Source organism: Chrysemys picta, chromosome 1 (genome assembly GCF_011386835.1).
Source record: "Chrysemys picta bellii isolate R12L10 chromosome 1, ASM1138683v2, whole genome shotgun sequence".
Classification (NCBI taxonomy): domain Eukaryota; kingdom Metazoa; phylum Chordata; order Testudines; family Emydidae; genus Chrysemys; species Chrysemys picta.
This window is the reverse complement of record NC_088791.1, coordinates 217,278,608-217,300,192: the sequence shown is the minus strand read 5'-3', so window position 1 is coordinate 217,300,192 and position 21,585 is coordinate 217,278,608. Positions and strand designations below refer to the sequence as shown.

At 40.5% G+C, this 21,585-nt stretch overlaps 1 protein-coding gene across 10 annotated transcripts in view; it reads right to left on the bottom strand.

Moving 5' to 3' along the window:
- SCML2 (Scm polycomb group protein like 2) overlaps positions 1 to 21,585 on the bottom strand; it is a 186,212-nt gene that overhangs the window by 120,109 nt on the left and 44,518 nt on the right. For 5 of the 10 annotated variants that reach the window (XM_065580068.1, XM_065580065.1, XM_005281554.5 and 2 more), the window contains exons 5-6: positions 8,320 to 8,554; positions 1,406 to 1,494 (exon numbers count right to left, since the gene is read on the bottom strand). In XM_065580068.1, the coding sequence (XP_065436140.1) occupies positions 1,406 to 1,494; positions 8,320 to 8,554 (324 nt within the window). Of the gene's footprint in view, positions 1 to 1,179; positions 1,495 to 8,319; positions 8,555 to 21,585 lie in introns of all 10 variants that reach the window. The other 5 variants (XM_065580084.1, XM_005281555.5, XM_042844630.2 and 2 more) reach the window with 4 other exon arrangements.

The following is a 21,585-nucleotide window of genomic DNA, read 5'->3' as shown; positions in this document are numbered from 1 at the left end:
GGTTTCCATGAATTCTTGAAAAACAGCTACTTTTCTCTAACATTCTAACTTCTCATACTGACTACTCCAAAAAGGTTATACAATACACATTTAATACATGTTACAAGTTTATTTTAAATTTTCTAGATTACCTAGGCTCAATTCTGCTCCTACTTATGTGACTGGGAGCAAGGTTATGCCAAGTCTACTTAAGCAGTTGACTGAGAAAATCTGATGAGTTCTACAGGAACGGTGGGATAGTGAACGTACACTAAAAATAAATGGCATAGTTTTATGTAGGGAGAGGACAGGATCAGAAAAATGTACTTCTATGAGGAACTGGATGTTTCTGGGGATTGATAATGGACTGGGGAACCTTTCAGCTCTTTATTACTTATCCAAATACACATGCAAATCATTAACATCTGAAGGCTGTTTAGTGGCCTGTGTGAAATAAGTTGGTCTCGGACAAACAAAACAAAAATCAGCAACACAACGGTCCACAATGTAACTCTTGTCAGTCTCAGCAAAAAGGCCAAAGGATTGAAGGGAAACCAAATTACATCTCACCCTCAAGAGGTAGATCCTCCAGAAGAGGGCTGAGGCATATTGCTGGGACTGCTCATATCATAGCTATTTTATGAATGCATTCAAATCAATCAAAATGAATGGGGATTCACGAGCAAGAGCTTACAGGATCAAGCCCAATATAAGTTTTCCTAAAAGAAACTCATGCAAAGCCATTATCAGTACTAAGAAAGAAATCACTTAACTTCTCACTTCGATTTTAGCAAGCTCATAAGAATGGTAAGAGGACAAATCAAATCAACAGATCTGCTGAGTCATACTTGCATCCCTACATATTTTTTGCATAAAAACATTTCACACATTTTTTTAAGATCCTCTTTTCTTCAGCATAAAGGCCATACTTCTAAAACTGATAGCATTTTTTTATTACTTTCAGCTAAGTCCCCACTACATTCTTAACAGCTCAACTGTGAAGTATGCGCCAAATAAAAATATTCAGCATAGACTCCCCATACGTTCCTGTGGCTCTCATTCTCCTTTACCAGTTTTAGCCCAACACATACACAGGCACATCATGAATATGTTACTGTCAACAAACGAGAGATGCATGACATCTTAAATCCATGAAAAAAACCAAGCTAACACAATTTTTTTCTAAATAATACAGCATACCTTAAAGGTCCAAACAGAGGAAAAGAGGTGCCCATCCATTTGGACTAGAAGATGATCATTTCCTGTCCAGTTTTGTGGCTTGCCAATCCACTTCAAAGTAATTTTAAATAACATTGTTGCCTTTCCATGCTGAAGAGAACAGTACAATATCCTGGCATCCTCAATAAAAATGTAATCATGGACCAGTTGATGGAAGCTTGTTTACTAGGAGCCCCTTTCTTCTTACCTTCTTAAAGAATGCTGCTGGTGCCATTTCAGCTCCATTTAGTGTTCTTAACAGAAACATTGGCCAAGATGATGCATTCATCTGGAAACCTAATTAACATAAATAGATTAGTTGTGTAAAAGATCCTAGACTCACATTTATAAAATATTAATATACAGGAAGAAGAAAGATGCAGAATTTACCCCACTACTGTCTAAAACCCTCTGGTTTGGACTTGGCTAGAAATAAATGTGGCCAAGACACATGAATGCATAGAGCAGCTGTTTACAGCAGTAAACACGTTGGATAGTATACTTCCTTTCAGGAGTGATTTGCCTGCAAAATCATTTATCATGGTTACTATATTAAGTGTGACTAGAGACATGCAAGCTGTAGTACTGCAGATTAAATCATTCTCTATATTCCCTGGTCCCAAACCATCTTCCTTGCATAGTACCAAGTTATATTTACTGGGCCAGTTTTCTTTCATTCTCAAATGACATCCTCTGGTCTAGCTTCTCTGTCCTCTAACTCTTATTTTTTATTAGACACATTTTCTTCTCCATTGAGGCTCTTCCACAAGATTCCTTCACAAAAAGAAACAAGGAAGTGCAAACAAATTTCAATGAAACAATACATCCTTTAATTACAAAGACAAGAGGACAAAACAGGGAATGGTAGAAATGAAACATCTTGGTAAGTGTATGCATCACATTGCAATTGCAGAAAGTGGAGAATGTTTCCATGCCAGTATTCTTCATTAAAAAAAATAAGTGAATACAATGCACAAAGAGTTACTATAACCCAAACCTGCTTTTATTAAAAACAACTTTATTTTATCAAAACAATTGTTTGGTGGAAATATTCTTCATTCCATGGCGTTCTCCCTCAGAACCAAGTACCTCCCAGTAAAGGAAGAGACATGCTTATATCTCTCTCTGCTTCCAAAGCACCTTCAGGGCTGTATTTGAAGCTACTAGACCGATTCAAATAGACAACAGATATTTTGGGCCAGATCTTTAGCAGGTGAAAGTCTGTTGTAGTTCTCTCCAAAAAAACCTAACACAACAAAACAGGAACCTAATAGGAAACTTCTCTCTAAAGCAACTACTACTAGAATCCTTGTCTGGACTTGAAGAATTGCCTTACAATCTAGATATGATTTAAAAAAAAAACTAATAGTAGATATGGAAAAGTTTACATGACTTTTGATTACTTACTATTTAAACCTTAATTCCTGTCCTGGGTATTGGCTCCCTGACACAGTGGCCTTAAGTTGTACTTAACTGAGCAGACAGATTTAAAAGTTGTTTAAAGTCCACAACTCCTTAAATTGCATTTTAAAACTGGATACAAGAGATCTTATATATGTGAGAAATTGTTATGTTTAAATGTTCACAACTGAGAAACTACTGAGCTGATTTTTAAACTTGGATTGATTTCTAAGTCTTAACATGATTTATAAAACATGCCATTCTGGAAGTTTCTAGATTCACCTTTTGAATTAGCTGAGAATTAGCTTTCTCACTGGAAAGCACAGAGTGCGTGATTGCACATGCCAATAACAGGAAGGGTGGTGACACTACTCAGTTAAGTAGCTCAACTGATTTCACGTAAGCTTTCTTTAAAAAAATCACTTTTAATTAGAGCATGGAAAATGTTATCCCCAAAGGAATTTGTTTGAAAACTTTATAAAGTACTTAAAAAAAAAGTAGTTTCAAATGGAAGTTGGAATTTGAAACCTTAACTAGACACTGAACACTACTGAGCCCGATGTAATATGTGAAACTATGATATGTTTAGCGCTCAGGTGGGAGGGACTATTTTAACTCATTTGTTACTGTGAGAGAAATCAAATGTTGGGACCAGAAGGCTCCATTCCACTTGGGAAAATCAATTGTGTAAGTGTCTAGCAGGAGGCATTTATACACCCAATTAGCTCCCAGCTTTACCCAGGAACAGGATGCTGCAAAAGTGCCAAGAAGGCTTTTTCAAAAATGTATCTATATATGCCAGGATGTTTGAATTTTGGAACCTAGCTATCACTAAAGAATCAAGGACTAGAGGGACAATGTGTGACTATTTCTTTTCTGAATAAACTATGCAATAGAATGGCTGACAATCATTATGAGAGGAGCCAAACTTGCATTCCTGGATAGTACAAAAACATTTGCTTATTAGGTATAACATTTCAACTAATTTCAATGAACAGAAATGGCAATCAGAACACAAGGACATCACTGGCCACAGACTGGTGTATACACATTTTTTGTACCACTGTATTAGTTTAGGAATAGATAAAGTTAAGGATGTGCAACTAGCTACTGTAAATGTAGTTATATCAATATAAAAGTGCTAACATCAGTATAGCCTATTTTGATACCAACCAAGGCACCTTTATACGAGTAATAATTGCATCCACATTAGGGGGTTATACTGCTTTCACTATATCTGGTCCTAAGGCAATATAGTTACAGTGGCACAAGCACTGTATTTTGAAACACTTTAAATAGATTGCAGACCCACACAGAGCAAATTGCTGCTCCATTTTGGTTATCTCCCTCTTCAGTTTTGGAGTACAATGGAGTGACATTTTAATAATACTTCACCTTTCCACCAACAGATCTCAAAACAATTATTAACTGAGCCTTGCAACATAATATTACTTAGTAGCTGAGGACCAGCAGTAGTGGAGACCCAATTTGTACTTGATATAATATCAGTCTGTCCAAAAGTTCTCTGATGCCATTAGGTACCTGCATTTTTCCTGCATCTGGGAGTGTAAGTGAACTACAATACCGCCATGACCACCTACCCTATCTTTCGCTTCTCCAGGAATACAACCATTTTCCTCAGCACAATGCACAAACATCCAGATGGCTCTCTAGTGATTAACTCTGGACTTACTGTACTGAGTATTTCACTGTTGGATTAAGAGTGGGCTCCTCCTGGTGGTCTAGTGGAATATCACAGGTAGAAAAAGATAGGGACTTTCATTCCATATTTCTTAACTTTAGCTGAACAGTTACTTCAAGGATCCCAAGCATTTGTTTATCCATCTGCCAGTGATATAGTAACAGAACAAAAATCTCTCTCAAAATATCCACCCAGTAGTCAGAAGCCCATAGATGAAGCATTTCCCAAATATTAATGTGAAAATATTGGAATACACGAAGTCCTGTAGGCCAGGGTCAAGTTTACCAGGATTTGGGGGGGTGGCGGGGGGGGGGGGTGTTACTGGACATTTTTCTTCTTTTTTCTGTAAGTTACGCTGATCAGAGATAGAAAAGACCTACTGTGCTACACGGGAAAATACTGTGTGGTTAACTGTTGATAAACGCAGACCACTATAAAGTGGTTGCTTAGTAACCATATTTGACAATAAACCTAAGTGCAAGTGAGAATATCTTCCTGTTTCTTTCTATTGTGACCAAAGAAGTATTAATATTTATATTCCCTTTATTATACTTAGGGAATACATGTTAATGTGGTATCAAAAGTTTTATCAGCATAAATTTAAGATAGTTGTATTCCCATGAGCGAAGTCAGTATTGAATTATGAAGGTTATTCCTAACAAGTTCTGATAAAAACTTTATACCATATTCTCATATGTGCCACATTTAACTAGAATAGCTGTTTTAGGAGGTATAATTTTTAGGCAAAATTATGCATTTGTGTTGTTGGGGAAAAGGAAAGAAAATGTTCTCTGACTGGTTTATAAAATGGCAGCTCTTTAAATGTGCTCAGGGTCTTGGAAAGTCAGAATACAATCTCATCCAACTATATTCAACAGGCAACCTTACAGAGTAAAATACTTACTACACCACACTAAGTATACTTCACCACAGCATACATGATACATTATAAGTATAGGAAATGCCACAGTAAAGTAATACCACAGTACAGAAAATGTTTACTTTTGAAAGTAAAGTTGTGGTTTAAAACAGGATGGGTAACATTTTTTAAAAATCATTTTGTATTTATATTAAACACTTTTAAAAAAAATAAAGCTATTTAGAATTATATTTGAAATTGATAACCTATATTAAAGCCTAAAATTATAATCTATTAAAGTTATTTAATTTAAATATAAAAAATAACATTAAGCAGTACATGCCTGCTGCCAAGTTTTAAAGAAAGTCACACCACTGAACTGGTAGAAAATACTGGCTAAGCACCTGGAACCAGAGCCTGTTGAATGCTAAACCAGTATTTGATAGAAGTAGAGTAGATTCCTGCAATTCTACCAGAACTTGATGGGATCTGACAACAAGTATCAGGTTTGGTTTGGGTCAGAAAACAATCTGAACCTCTGAGGCTCAGGTCAGGTCACCTCTGAAGTCTCTCTCTTGCCCAGGAGGTTGGCATAGTAGTGGCTGCGTGCCCAGCTCCTGCCGGCCACCTCTGCCTCATTGAATAGTATGCACTGCCAAGTGAGTGTGCTGCACCTCTCACTCCACAGAACATAGTGCAGCGGGGGTGGCAGCCAACGGGATTGGGACAAGCAGTTGCCACCACCACACAGTGCAGCAGGAGGTGGCAGTGGCGCCGCTAATTCAGGTTTGGAGGGAACGGTCAGGGTCAGGTTGGAAAATGACAACACTCTTGGGCTCAGATTGGGTGGATTTGGGTCTGGTTTGGGTCTGGGCCTGGGCAGACCTCTAATACAAAAAGAGTGACCTAGATTCACGCATCACCATCATCATTATCATTAAGTGAGCTCTGAATGCAGATCCTGGTAGCAACGTACGATTCACAAAGAACACAGCTTCGCTGTCAGCAGCAAGGCTGAGTGAGCCTTAAGGGAAAATATTTTTCCTCATAAAACTAGCAAGTGTGATTTGAAAATGACATTGTCAACTCAAGTTTAGTATTTTTAAGTAAAGCCTAAGAAGTCTCTTTTTTTTAGTTTTTTTATTTTGCCTGAAGTGATTTTGTGTCACAAATACTTCCACAAAAATACAAGCCTAAGGATGGGCTTATGCACAAACAGAATAGACAATGAGCGCTCTCCTCTGCTGCTGAGAGAAACTGCTCCTGCTACTAATCACTATCCACAGGAAGTGAACAGGAACCACTGCTTTGCTTTCTCTTATATTACACAATAGACCATGACTACACTAGAAGCATTTTGCTGGAAAAGATATACTGATATACTATACCAGTAGAGCGCTCTGAGTGTGGACACAGCTTATATTGGCCAGCAAAATTGCACTACAGTAGAACCTCAGAGCTATGAACACCTCGGGAATGGAGGTTGTTCATAACTCTGAAATGTCTGTAACTCTGAACAAAACATTATGGCTATTCTTTCAAAAGTTTACAACTGAACAATGACTTAATACAGCTTTGAAACTTTACTGTGCAGAAGAAAAATGCTGCTCCCCGCCCCATTTTTTTTTTTTTTTTTTGTAGTTTAACACAATACTTTACTGTATTTGCTTGCCCTTTTGGGGGAGGGGGGAGAAAGGGGAGTGTCTCTGCTGCTGCCTGATGGCGTACTTCCAGTTCCAAATGAGGTGTGTGGTTGACTGGTCAGTTCGTAATTCTGGTGTTCGTAACGCTGAGGTTCTACTGTAGTAAAGTTTTGCTGGCCAATATAAGCTGTGTCCACACTAGGAGTGCTCGAAGCTAAACTAGTAAAAGCACAGATTTTCCAGTATTGCATCTACAGTAGGGGTTTTTGCTAGCACAGCTATGCCAGTCAGAGATCACACCCTTATACCTATACCAGCAAAACGCTCTTGAGTTTAGACCTGTCCAAGTATGGGAGGGATTTGTTGGAAAGGAAACTATGGATATCTAAGTGTGCAGGAAGATTATGTGGGGAAGAAGACCTCTGGAAGGACAGTAGCAAGGAACTGCTGGCTTCTGTAGAGCAGCAATAAAGAGTGTAGTGCGATGTTATCAGTCTAAAACCAGGAAACACATACTACATTTGCTCCCATTCTCTGATACATATATTTGGAAATTTACTATCACCACATACAGTTGTACAGAAGTGTAAGAGAAAAAGGTTTGAAGCAACGTAGGTCCCTCTGTCTCCTCTCTCATCCAAGAGCTTGCATAGACTAAGAATGAGAAAAGAGTGAATGAACATGCAGAGTGAGTGAAAGACAGAAAATGCACCCTCACTTCAGTCAGCCTACTCTTAAATTAGATAGAAAAGTAAAAGAGAAAAGAAAAAGAAAAGAAAGCAACAAAACACAAGCTGTTACTCCTTGGAGTTTTATGGGAAGAGGCATTTAGGACCTTGTAGTGGCAAGAACATACTTTAAATGTATTTCATTTTGCTTAAAAAATATAAATTAAATTCCTGTGGAAATCATTTTGAGTTTGTCAGTTTTTAGAATGATTAAAATTTTAAAAAGACATCTCCCTTTTCTGCAGCGCACCTGATACACCAGAGACCCAAATTCAGGAGCTACATGCAAGTTGTAAGAAATGTGGCTTTAGAAAGCACTTTGGGACTCTTCTCCACAACTGAAAGTAATGTAGAGCCCTCAAGGTAATGCCACAAGGTAATGCCCCTATAAATTATGGGATGAAGGAGGATAAATTAAGTAGATTAACGTAATATTTATGTGTAACCCATCAAGCAGTCACTGAAAAGGCCACGAGGGATCTGTCCCTCCTCGTGATTAGTGGGGGGATTCTGGGAAGAGGGAAAATGTTTTGGATAGTAGAACTCATACTCAAATTCTAAATTTCTCTATCCATTCCTAGACACAGTAATACACAAAGTGGGGTCCAGCTCATTTACTCTCTTTATTAGCTTTTTTACTTAGCATTTATCCTTCTGCTGTTAACATTTCGCTTGAACCATTATTTCAAGCAGCACTTGCCAAGAAAACAAGATAACACTAACCATAAGAGAGCAGCATCTTGTGGATCACACATACCATGTCATTAGTTCAGAAACATTGTTTCTTACCGAGTGGCGGCTGGAGCATCCCCCCTTTCTTTTCACAGGTCCCAATTGGCTGTATGTCAGAGGAATCCACAAGCCTCCAAAAGTCATTTTTGTTGTCACTTCCATCAAGCCGCAACCTTAATCTGGCACCAGTGATTCCAATTACTGTAGCTATACACACTGAGGTAACATTGCGTGGGTCGTGGGCTTCCAGTTTCATACCAACTTTGAAATCATTGCTAGGTGGGATCCTAGACTACAGGAGGGGTGTGGGTGGGGGGAAAAAAGATATTTTTCTTATTTTTGTCTCCTAGCTTGAAACAGATGCAGACAGATACCATGAAAAGGGTTACTAAATATATTGGACAGTTATAAACACACAGCTTCCATTCATCAAGACATATAAAATGCTGTTATACTTATCAGTTTATGAACTTTAGTCAGTGAAAAAGGATGACTACAAATAATTGACTGGCTTGTATTGCTTTCTAGCAACACCTGAGCAAGATGCTTGGCTGCCACGTTGCTGGAGAGCTCGGAGTCCAAAGCCTCTCTCCCCCAAACAGCAAAATCCTCAGGTTTTTAAGGAAGTGTTTAATCAGCCAGTTAATTTCTGTTGGCTTAATGGCTTTGGAATTCTAGACTAGCATGATGACTCTGCCAGCAGTTGATCTGCTGTTTTTCTTTCCTGTACTGCAGAGTCAGAAGTGAGGAGCAGGTGGAAGGCTCCCTGGTAGTTCAGAGAGCAATTGGTAAAGAGTGGCTCACCAAGACAGGGCGCCTGGCTTAGTCAGAGTGTGGTTGTTGCTGGAGTACTCTTTGGAGACCATGTAGTGCTAGAGCACTAGCAGTTGGAGCACCGAAAGCCCTTGCCTAAGAATGGCACAGCTGAGAATCACTGTGCCATGGCACTGCCGGACTCCACAAGAGGGCAATGATTATATTGATAATGGTGAAACATATTACAATGATTACCTTCTGGCAAAAGAATTACAAGTAATTGTAGCCATGATGTTTCAAAAAGGCATTGTGAATTAAACAAAATTTTAATAAAGCCACTTTTAAGAACTAGGGTGGCAACCACTGTGGAGGCTTGGTATTACTTCTATATCAACATGATGAATTCTCAGTAATCAGAAGAACAAACATAGATGAGGAGACCAAGGGTCATTTGGTGAAAGTGAGAATACAAGAGGGAAAGAACAATGAAAATTGCCATTAGATCCAGACTAACTACCTGATGTGACATAGTAGCCGAAGACAAATTAAGATTTATGGCATGAGGTACGCTACATTCATAACAAAAAGTAACAGATAATTATGTGTTATTTGTATTACAGTAGTGCCTACAGCAGTGGTTCTCAACCTTTCCAGATTACTGTACCCCTTTCAGGAGTCTGATTTGTCTTGTGTATCCCCAAGTTACACCTCACTTAAAAATTACTTGATTACAAAATCAGACATAAAAATACAGAAGTGTCACAGCACGCGGTTACTGAAAAATTGTGTATTGTCTCATTTTTACCCTATATTTATAAATCAACTGGAATGTAAATATTGCACTTACATTTCCGTATATAGTATATAGAGCAGTATAAACAAGTCATCGGTATGAAATTTTAATTTGTACTGACTTCACTACTACTTTTTATGTAGACTTCTGTACAACTAGGCAAATAGCTAGATGAATTGATGTACCCCCTAGAAGACCTCTGCGTGCCCCAGGGGGTGCACGTACCTCTGGTTGAGTACCACTGGCCTAGAGAACTCAAGCAAAATCAGGACACCACTGTGCTAGGCACTGTATAAACACAAAGTAAGAGACAATCCCGCCCTTAAAGAGCTTACATCTAGATAAATAAGATAAAGGGCAGAAGAAAGGAAATATTCCCATTTTACAGATGGGAAATGAAAAGAGAGAGAGAGAAAAAGTGATTTACCCAAGGTCACATAGGAAGTCTGTGTAATGTTGAGAACTGAACCTAGATGTATTAGGTCCCAGTTCAGTGACTTCCTCTCATAGAGTTGAACACACACACAGAGGAAGTGTCAGCCACTGGATGCAAAGATGTAAGCACGCATCAGTTTTTGGACTTAAGACATCTATATCATCACTTCGCCCATTCTGGTAATTGGTCTTTGATACTGGCTCAGTGTTCAGCATACCGTAAATTAGGAAGAAGAGGGGAGAGGAAGATCCTTTAAGAAATTTCTGTACCAGGAAGGTAGGGATGATTGATGCATGACAACGGCACAGCACTAAACAGGATTTATTAACCTAGTTGCACTTGAAGATCAGGATCAGTCAGGTCCAAAGCTGTGAGGGAGAGGGAAGACCAGAGAAATTGTATTCACCCCACACAAAATATGTATCCATTTAAAATATCTATCTATTTAAAATGGACAGGTGTCAGTCAATGGTAGGAACTGTGTCTGTCCAGCCTGTCAGGAAAAGTGTGATGCAAGACTTACTAGGATAACAAATGGGGGGTGCATTGCCTTTCTGAAATTTTAAAAATATTGAAATCTTGGGTTCTTCTTGCTGTGAGTGCAGAAGCACTGTCTGAGACAGACCCCAGATCAACAGCAGGAGCCCTGAAGGAGCCATAAGACTCTGCACAATAAAAAGACAAGAGATATTCAGTGTGTGGAGCCTAGCATCTGTCAATGTAGCATTCAGACAGCAGGCTGTCTGAGAGGAGAGCCCAGGCATATTAAATTTAAAGGGCAATTCAATGTCAGGATATTGCTTGTCAAGCTGTTATTCTCTACAACTGTGAAAGTCAATTTAAATTGAAAAGTTAGTGTTGTTTTTTAAAGAGAAATTGGTTTAAATTGCAATACTTGGGGGGGGGGATATTAAAAGATATCATACATAATATTTATTTTTGGCGTTATGGTAGCATATGAAGCCAACTGAGATCAGGCTTCCATTGCTCTATGTGCTGCACAAACAGATGGTAAGAGATAGTCCCTGCCCCAAACAGGTTTCAATCTAAACAGACAGGACAAAGAGTGAGAGAAAGGGATGCAGATTTCAGATAGTTAAAGAATTTAAATAATTATAAAAAATGATTCTAAAATAATTTTAACCATTGAGTCTAAGGAGCATTACAAATACCTTGGCTTACAAATATCTTTATCTTGATTTAAAACCTATTTTATTGGTTTCTCACTTACTTGTGCATTTTGAAGTTAATTAAGTATCTTGTTGGCCTGTGCATTAGAAAATTATTTGACTGGCCACCAGGGTTTACTATCAGCCCCTTCCCTTGCATTACGCAAAGTGATGACACGTTTACAGGCTTTCTATTCTTTTGTATATTTAATTGCAAAAAAACGTAGTTAATGCAGAGCTGAGGTTGTTTGGTGGTATGTCATCGCCTTGCAGAACACTGAGTTGAGCAAAACTCAAATTTCTGAAACCCAGGAAACAGAATTAAGATTGCCCAAGCACCCATATCTTTGCCCTCTTTCAGCACTGTCCCAATATGCCCCATTAACATACATACCTTTACTCTGTGAACCCCACAGTTGCTGAAATATACAAACTCGTCACCTCCTTTTGCAACCCATTCCCTCTCATCCAGAGGATTCCATCTAACACTATTAAAGGACAAAAAGGTGTGTGTGGGGGGGAAGCGGGCGCAGGTGAAGACAGTTGCCCACATCACCTTCCCTCTGTTCCCCAGGAGCTGGCAGTAAACAATAGGAATAATTTGCATACACTTCAGAGGCAGCCAGTGTGTTTGGCATACCTACATTGAACGGTGGAGGCAGTAGTTGGGCCTGCTTCATAAAGGTGTCTCTCTGATATGAGGACATGTGTGGACTACTTTGAAGTGCGTGACAGAGATGTGATTACGATATGAGGAGATCTGTGTTTTTCAAAAAGAACAGGAGTACTTGTAGCACCTTAGAGACTAACAAATTTATTAGAGCATAAGCTTTCGTGGACTACAGCCCACTTCTTCGGATGCATACAGAGTGGAATAAATATTGAGGAGATATATATACACACATACAGAGAGCATAAACAGGTGGGAGTTGTCTTACCAACTCTGAGAGGCCAATTAAGTAAGAGAAAAAAACTTTTGAAGTGATAATCAAGATAGCCCAGTACAGACAGTTTGATAAGAAGTGTGAGAATACTAACAAGGGGAGATAGATTCAATGTTTGTAATGGCTCAGCCATTCCCAGTCATTCAATCCTGAGTTGATTGTGTCTAGTTTGCATATCAATTCCAGCTCAGCAGTCTCTCGTTGGAGTCTGTTTTTGAAGTTTTTCTGTTGTAATATAGCCACCCGCAGGTCTGTCATTGAATGACCAGACAGGTTAAAGTGTACTCCCACTGGTTTTTGAGTATTATGATTCCTGATGTCAGATTTGTGTCCATTAATTCTTTTGCGGAGAGACTGTCCGGTTTGGCCAATGTACATGGCAGAGGGGCATTGCTGGCACATGATGGCATATATCACTTTGGTAGATGTGCAGGTGAACGAGCCCCTGATGGTATGGCTGATGTGATTAGGTCCTATGATGATGTCACTTGAATAGATATGTGGACAGAGTTGGCATCGGGGTTTGTTACAAGGATAGGTTCCTGGGTCAGTGGTTTTGTTCAGTGATGTGTGGTTGCTGGTGAGTATTTGCTTTAGGTTGGGGGGTTGTCTGTAAGCGAGTGTTTTTCACTCTCTCATGTGTGTGAGGAAAGGGAATTGTGCATGTGTACCTTCAGAATCCAGTACACATCATTTCTTTGCAGAATATCGTATGTTATATAGTTAGCAGGGCACAGGGCTTTTATTACAAAGGCTATTGTCAGTGGTAATGTGGAATATAACAGGATTCTAATGCTTTAATGATGGGTACATGAAAGTGTAGATTGAGATGGTATCCTGTGGGTAATGGCAAAGGAGCTGTTAAAGGCTGTGAAGTAGTTCTCACATTGTACATATGTGGTACTCTTTCTGGGGAATTGGCTCAAAGTGCGAGTGTATGCTAGGATCTGGCGCCTCCTGAATCTTATAGTGCCAAGGGCCAGCGTGAGTATGTGTGTACTGGGGCATTGCTCAAAGATGGTAGAGGAAAGGGATCACGGGCTACCTTGCCCCCTGCTTTTTGTCCTTTAATAGCACAACATACTCTTCAAGGGGATGACAACTTTAAATCTGTGTTAACAGTGGTTTTTGCCACTGAATTACCTGTTCATAAAAACTAGGAAAAGATATGTTGTTGGTAGGAGTAAGTAGTAATTAAGGCAGTTGTACTTATCATTTCCTGCAATTTGCATACTGAGCTAGTCAACACCCACCTCCCCACCCTCCCCTTTCATAGATTCATAGACTCTAGGACTGGAAGGGACCTCGAGAGGTCATCGAGTCCAGTCCCCTGCCCTCAAGGAAGGACCAAATACTGTCTAGACCATCCCTGATAGACATTTATCTAACCTACTCTTAAATATCTCCAGAGATGGAGATTCCACACCCTCCCCTGGTAGTTTATTCCAATGTTTAACCACCCTGACAGTTAGGAACTTTTTCCTAATGTCCAACCTAAACCTCCCTTGCTGCAATTTAATCCCATTGCTTCTTGTTCTATCCTTAGAGGCTAAGATGAACAAGTTTTCTCCCACCTCCTTATGACACCCTTTTAGATACCTGAAAACTGCTATCATGTCCCCTCTCAGTCTTCTCTTTTCCAAACTAAACAAACCCAATTCTTTCAGCCTTCCTTCATGGGTCATGTTCTCAAGACCTTTAATCATTCTTGTTGCTCGTCTCTGGACCCTCTCCAATTTCTCCACATCTTTCTTGAAATGTGGTGCCCAGAACTGGACACAATACTCCAGCTGAGGCCTAACCAGCGCAGAGTAGAGCGGAAGAATGACTTCTCCTGTCTTGCTCACACCACACCTGTTAATGCATCCCAGAATCACGTTTGCTTTTTTTTTGCAACAGCATCACACTGTTGACTCATATTTAGCTTGTGGTCCACTATAACCCCTAGATCCCTTTCTGCCATACTCCTTCCTAGACAGTCTCTTCCCATTTTGTATGTATGAAACTGATTGTTCCTTCCTAAGTGGAGCACTTTGCATTTGTCTTTAGTAAACTTCATCCTGTTTACCTCAGACCATTTCTCCAATTTGTCCAGATCATTTTGAATTTTGACCCTATCCTCCAAAGCAGTTGCACTCCCTCTCAGTTTGGTATCATCTGCAAACTTAATAAGCGTACTTTCTATGCCAATATCTAAGTCGTTGATGAAGATATTGAACAGAGCTAGTCCCAAAACAGACCCCTGCGGAACCCCACTCGTTATACCTTTTCAGCAGTATTGGGAACCATTAATAACTACTCTCTGAGTACGGTTATCCAGCCAGTTATGCACCCACCTTATAATAGTCCCATCTAAGTTATATTTGCCTAGTTTATCTATAAGAATATCATGCGAGACCGTATCAAATGCCTTACTAAAGTCTAGATATACCACATCCATCGCTTCTCCCTCATCCACAAGACTCGTTATCCTATCAAAGAAAGCTATCAGATTAGTTTGACATGATTTGTTCTTTACAAATCCATGCTGGCTGTTCCCTATCACCTTACCACCTTTCAAGTGTTTGCAGATGATTTCCTTAACTACTTGCTCCATTATCTTCCCTGGCATGGAAGTTAAACTAACTGGTCTGTATTTCCTGGGTTGTTTTTATTTCCCTTTTTGTAGATGGGCACTATGTTTGCCCTTTTCCAGTCTCCTGGAATCTCTCCTGTCTCCCATGATTTTCCAAAGATAACAGCTAGAGGCTCAGATACCTCCTCTGTTAGCTCCTTGAGTATTCTAGGATGCAGTTCATAAGGCCCTGGTGACTTGAAGGCATCTAACTTTTCTAAGAGATTTTTAACTTGTTCTTTTTTTAATTTTCTCTTCTAAACCTACCCTCTTCCCATTAGCATTCACTATGTTAGGCATTCCTTCAGACTTCTCGGTGAAGACCGAAACAAAGAAGTCATTAAGCATCTCTGCCATTTCCAAGTTTCCTGTTACGATTTCTCCCTCCTCACTGAGCAGTAGGCCTACTCTGTCTTTGGTCTTCCTTTTGCTTTCACTGGGCTCCACCAGCTCTGCTTCAGCATACCTCCCTAGCCATGGCTCCAACGCATTCACTGCATTCTCACGGCAACCCGGCCCCCTCGCGACATCCGTACCCAGGCTCCCCCACTGTGAGCAGGAAACACATATCCCTGAAGTCTTCACTCCTTGGTACAAGCAATCTATTGCCATTTCTTTCCTCCCTCCTCTAACCTAATTCACATGCAGTGCCTGGAGAGAAAGACAACTACGTTACAATGGGAAGGTGTTCCTGGTCATGTTTCAGAATGGTTGGAGGGAGGAGTTTGTGACAGAGCTGGTGAGAGAAATCACAGACAGAGTTTTTGTGCCAAAATACGGACAGCTTTCTGTTTGAGAGAAAGATCTACTGACCCTTGTCCAACAGATGCATCCCATCTCCAAGCAACAGTGAGGTGTCAGAGCTTCTACACCATAACAGTACCACATTTCCTGGTACACTCTCCTGTGAAAGTTTCCCAGAATCAACTGGTTAAAAATTGTTCTTGGAATGTGGGACATAGTGTTAGTTTTTATATAATCAGTAGTATGTCTAAAGGTGCATGTGTCTTATTAACTCTCTTTTCTCCTAGAGCTCCCGGAAAAAATCACAGCCAGTGTGGAACTGGCTGTCCAACACTATCTGTGATCTGGGGGGGCGTGTCCTAACTATAAAGGGAAGGGTAACAGCTCTCCTGTGTACAATACTATACAATTCCTCCTGGCCAGACACCAAAATCATTTTACCTGTAAAGGATTAAGAAGCTCAGGTAACCTGGCTGACACCTGACCCAAAGGACCAATAAGAGGACAAGATACTTTCAAATCTTGGTGGGGGGGAAGGCTTTTGTTTGTGCTCTTTGTTTTGGGGGTTGTTCGCTCTTGGGACTAAGAGGGACCAAACATCAATCCATACTCTCCAAATCTTTCTGAACAAGTCTCTCATATTTCAAACTTGTAAATAACAGCCAGGCAAGGCGTGTTAGTTTTATCTTTGTTTCCTCAACTTGTAAATGTTCCTTTTGCTAGAGGTTTTACCTCTGTTTGCTGTAACTTTGAACCTAAAGCTAGAGCTCCTCTGGGCTCTTTGAATTTGATTACCCTGTAAAGTTATTTTCCATCCTGATTTTACAAAGATGATTTTTACCTTTCTTTCTTTCTTTCTTTCTTTCTTTCATTAAAAGCCTTCTTTTTAAGAACCTGATTGATTTTTCCTTGTTTTAAGATGCAAGGGGGTTGGATCTGGACTCACCAGGAATTGGTGGGGGGGAAAGGAGGGGGAATGGTTAATTTCTCCTTGTTTTAAGATCCAAGGGTTTGGATCGGTGTTCACCAGGAAATTGGCTCAAGGCTACCCAGGGAAGGGTTATAGTACTTGGGAGGGAAATATTCTGGGGGGGAGGTAGACAGAGTTTCCCAAATGACTCATAAATAATTTGGGTGGTGGCAGCAAAACCAGATCAAAGCTGGTAGTTAAGCTTAGAGGTTCTCATGCAGGTCCCCACATCTATACCCTAGAGTTCAGAGTAGGGAAGGAATCTTGACACCTGCCTAAGGCCTGCTGGGACTCTGAGCCTAGGTGCACTGTGACTTGGGGCTTCAGCCCCACTCAAGGCTCTCGGGGATAAGCACTTCAGCCCAGCAGGAGACAGAGGGGGATTCCCAAACATTTATCCAGCTCCAATCTGGTGCACCTGAATTTAAGCCATGACAGTGGTAGCCCAGCTGCCTGGGGCTGACAGCCAAGTATCTCCTGGAATGCTATCTACCACCCCAATCAAAATCTAAAATGGCACCCCTGGGACACAGACCCTGCAATTACAATGTCCACAATACCACGCAAGCTGCTGAGGCTGCATGTTTCCTATCTTGGAAAAACCTCTTCTGATTGGCTGTTTTTTCCCTTGCTGCCAATCAGGGCTGCTGCAGGAAGCAGGTGGTGCTCTCTGCCCCTGCCCCTCAGCAGGCGCCATTTTTACAGGAGAGAGGAAGGAGTTCAGTGGCTTGTGGGAGCTCTACTCTTCCCTTCCCTCAACTATTGGGACAAGGAGAGGGTTCTTGTGCCTCTCCCTCTTCTTCTCTTCCCCTTGAACTCCTTCAGCCCTGCCTGGAATCGTGCTGGGACTCAGGGCTTCAGAGCAGTGAAGAGCCCCAAGAACTGCAGGAGAAGAAAAGGTGAGCCAAGGTACTCCCACCTCTGGTGCTTTCGACGTTTAACGGCACTGTGTTTAAAAATAGCGGGGGGGGGGGAAAAGTTGACACTGAAAACCGTTCATTTAAAGAAAAGTGGACTGACGCTTACTATTTTGTCTTGCCACAACATCGAAAGAGTCGACCAGGATGTTTAATTTGAACAGAGACTGTGGCTATTGCTGAAAGTGGGAACATCAAATGGCACTATGAAACGAAGCACATGGATTTTGACCACAAATATCCAATAGGTTCCCATTTAAGAACAGACAAGACTGCTTCATTAAAGGACGCATATTTTCAGACACAAATATTATTTCAAAGGCTACTTGTGCTCAGGAAAAGGCATCTGAAGCTTCATTGAGATGTGTGGTAATGGAAAAACACAGGAAACCTTTTACAGAGGTGGACGTTATTAAGCAGTGGATGGTTACTACAGCTGAAACCCTTTTTGCAGAGAAGTCAGACACTGCTGACCCCTTAAGACAACTGCCAATCTCAGACACAACAGCTAATAGGTGCGCTGAGATGATGGCACAGGACATTTTCAAGCAGTTGTGTGAGAAACTGAACATTCAAAAATTTTCCATGGCAGTGGACGGATCCTGTAATTCCAGGGTCACCGCAAAGCTAGCACTGTATGTCCTTTTTCTGATAGAGAGAAATTTGGGGAGGAGTTGTTGCCCCTTATACTGCATAACAATCGCACAACAAGTGAGGAACTGTTTTGTCTAATGCAGGTTTTGACATGACACAGATTGTGTCAATTACAAGAGACGGTGCTCCTGCTATGATCGGTACTCACTGAGGGCTTGTGAAATGTGTGCAAGATCTGAACCCCAATCTGATTTCCTGTCACTGCGTAATCCACCAAACTGCGCTTTGTGTAGGTCTTAGCTATGAGTATGCTAATATAATGATAATGGTGATTAAACTTGTCAACTTCCTTCGATCAGAGTCATCACTGCAACACAGACAGTTCAGAAGCTTTCTTTCAGAAGTATCTGCCGATTACGATGACCTGTTGATTCATAAAGACATCCACTGTCTGAGCAGAGGGCAAGTACCAAGAAGGCTGTGGGAAATTCGAGTTCATGTGGAAGAATATCTACATAACATTCCGGGGGGGAGGGGGAGGGGCAGAAGAGCTACATGCATTTTTGAGGGATGGCAGAAGCATGAGCATCCTGGCCTTCCTTGTTGATTTAACAGGCCATTTAAATGATTTCAACTTAAAGTTACAGGGGCGAAATCGCAATGTAATGGATCTCCACAGCAGCATCACTTAATTTGAAAACAAAGTCTCTTCAAAAGTGATTTGGAAACTGGGGAGATGCTGCATTTCCCAACGTTGCTAAGCTGCCAGGACACTGCAGATGGCATCATCTCTGGACAGGCTTCTTCAAAACTTCCAGCAGAGGTTCCAAGAATTTGAAAGTGTTAAAGATAACTTCCTGTTTGTAAGGAACCCATTCATGGTACAAGCAAATGGTACTTAGTGTGATCAAATGAAAGCATCCTTTCCAGATGCTGAAAAAGCAAAACTACAGCTAGAGCTTATTGAATTAGAAGTGGATGAAGTGCTTAAGATGCGGCTCACAAACTACATCTGAAACTTTCTGGACAACCCTTATGCTTACTCACATAAGGAAGGTGGCATTTCACAGTTTGACTATGTTTGGCTCGACATATGTGTATGAGTCAGCATTCTCAACAATGAAGAACATTATCAGTCAGAATGGAACAATTATGTGATTTAATCATCTGTGGAATTGCCTCCGTCTTGCCTTGACTGAACTCACTCCAATCTTCAAGGCCCTTGTCCAGCAGAGGACCTGTCACTTTTCCCACTGATGGCAAGTACTATAGTTATACATTATTCACGTCTATTATATTTTAAATTTGTATTGCTGTATAAAATTACATTTTCAGTAGTGATACCACAGTTTTAACAGGTGTTTCACAGTAATTATTCATGATTCTTTTGCTTAATACATGTGTAGGTGGGTTTGTATTTGTTATTGGAAAGTCTTGAATCATAAAAGATAAAGAGTTGATGTGTACTAAGTGTTATTTTCTTTCAAACTCTGATATGTTAAATACACCACAAAAGACTAAACATATTCAAAACTTTATCTATATGCAGATATGCCTACATTACAATAACTGTATTTGGCAAAACTCATTCAAAACTTGAAACAGTTGTCTGAAAGTGTTTTTAATGCGAATATTTGCATTTGTTTGACATTTTATCTAAGTACTTTCTCAAAGCGTCAAATAAATTATCTCTTTCTTGGAGGTTATTTTTAGGTTATACAGTGATTTGATTTTTATTTAATGCAGTAAATATATATATAAGCAATATAGGCACTGGGTATATTTCAGCATTGTATGTGTTCGTTGAACAAGGGCACTTTGTGGTGTGAAAAATATTTCTCTGGAGTCCGGACCTTGACTATATCTTAACCAAGAAATTTAGACCTTGACAAAAAATAATTGACTACCCTGGTGTACACCTTGCTCTCACACAAACTTCTGCAAACTCATGATCAAGGAATTGCCTAGAATCCACACAATGATAATTCTAGCAGCACACATTTCTTTTCCCTCAGCGGTCAGGGTATCTGTGCTGTCAGCTCCAAACCTACATACTATCTGTGACTGGTTCGGTCACAGAGACCCCCTTGGGACTGTCACCTGACATGCTGGAATTACCTCTGAGCCCGTTTTCCACTGCCAGCTTGGGACTCCAGAACCCTGCCTTGTTGAGACAGAAACGCTAGTCTGCTGCAACACAGACCTAGGTCTGGTCCACGCCCCCAAAGCTGCAGACTTTAACCAAAAACGGCTCAGCAAGTCACCTATCTCCAGCACCCAGATACCCAGCTCCCAATGGGATCCAAACCCCAAATAAATCCATTTTACTCTGTATAAAGCTTATACAGCGTAAACTCATAAATTGTCTGCCCTCTATAACACTGATAGAGAGCAAACACACAGCTGTTTGCTCCTCCTTCTTAGTCTGGGCCCAATCCTTTCCCCTGGTATAGTTCTTGTTAGTTCTAGATCAGGTGGTAATTAGGGGATTTCTCATGACTGGCAGCCCCCTTTGTTCTGTTCCACCCCCTTTTATGGCTTTGGCACAAGGCGGGAATCTTTTGTCCCTCTGGGCCCCCCCCCTTCTAAATGGAAGGTTTAAGATGGATTCCAGTACCAGGTGACATGGTCACATGTCCTGTGAGACCCCATTACTCACTGGCTGGCACCCACGTATACAGGGAGGCTTACAAGTAAACAGCGCCACTATGATGGTGTCCCCTGAATAGATATGTGGACAGAGTTGGCAACGGGCTTTGTTGCAAGGATAGGTTCCTGGGTTAGGGTTTTTGTTGTTTGTTATAACATTCAAAAACCAGTCGGAGAACACTTCAACCTCCCTGGTCACTCAATTACAGACCTCAAAGTTGCAATACTCCAACAAAAAAACTTCAAAAACACACTCCAACGAGAAACTGCAGAATTGGAATTAATTTGCAAACTGGACACCATTAAATTAGGCTTGAATAAAGACTGGGAGTGGATGAGTCATTACACAAAGTAAAAACTATTTTCCCATGCTAATTTTTCCCCCTACTGTTACTCACACCTTCTTGTCAACTTTTAGAAATGGGCCATCCTGATTATCACTACAAAAGTTTTTTTTCTCCTGCTGATAACAGCCCACCTTAATTGATTACTCTTGTTATAGTTGGTATGGCAACACCCATTTTTTCACATTCTCTGTGTGTGTGTGTGTATATATATCTTCCTACGGTATTTTCCACTGCATGCATCTGATGAAGTGGGTTTTAGCCCACGAAAGCTTATGCTCAAATAAATTTGTTAGTCTCTAAGGTGCCACAAGTACTCCTCATTCTTTTTGCTGATACAGACTAACACGGCTACCACTCTGAAACCTACAACCTAAAAGGATGACTCAAATG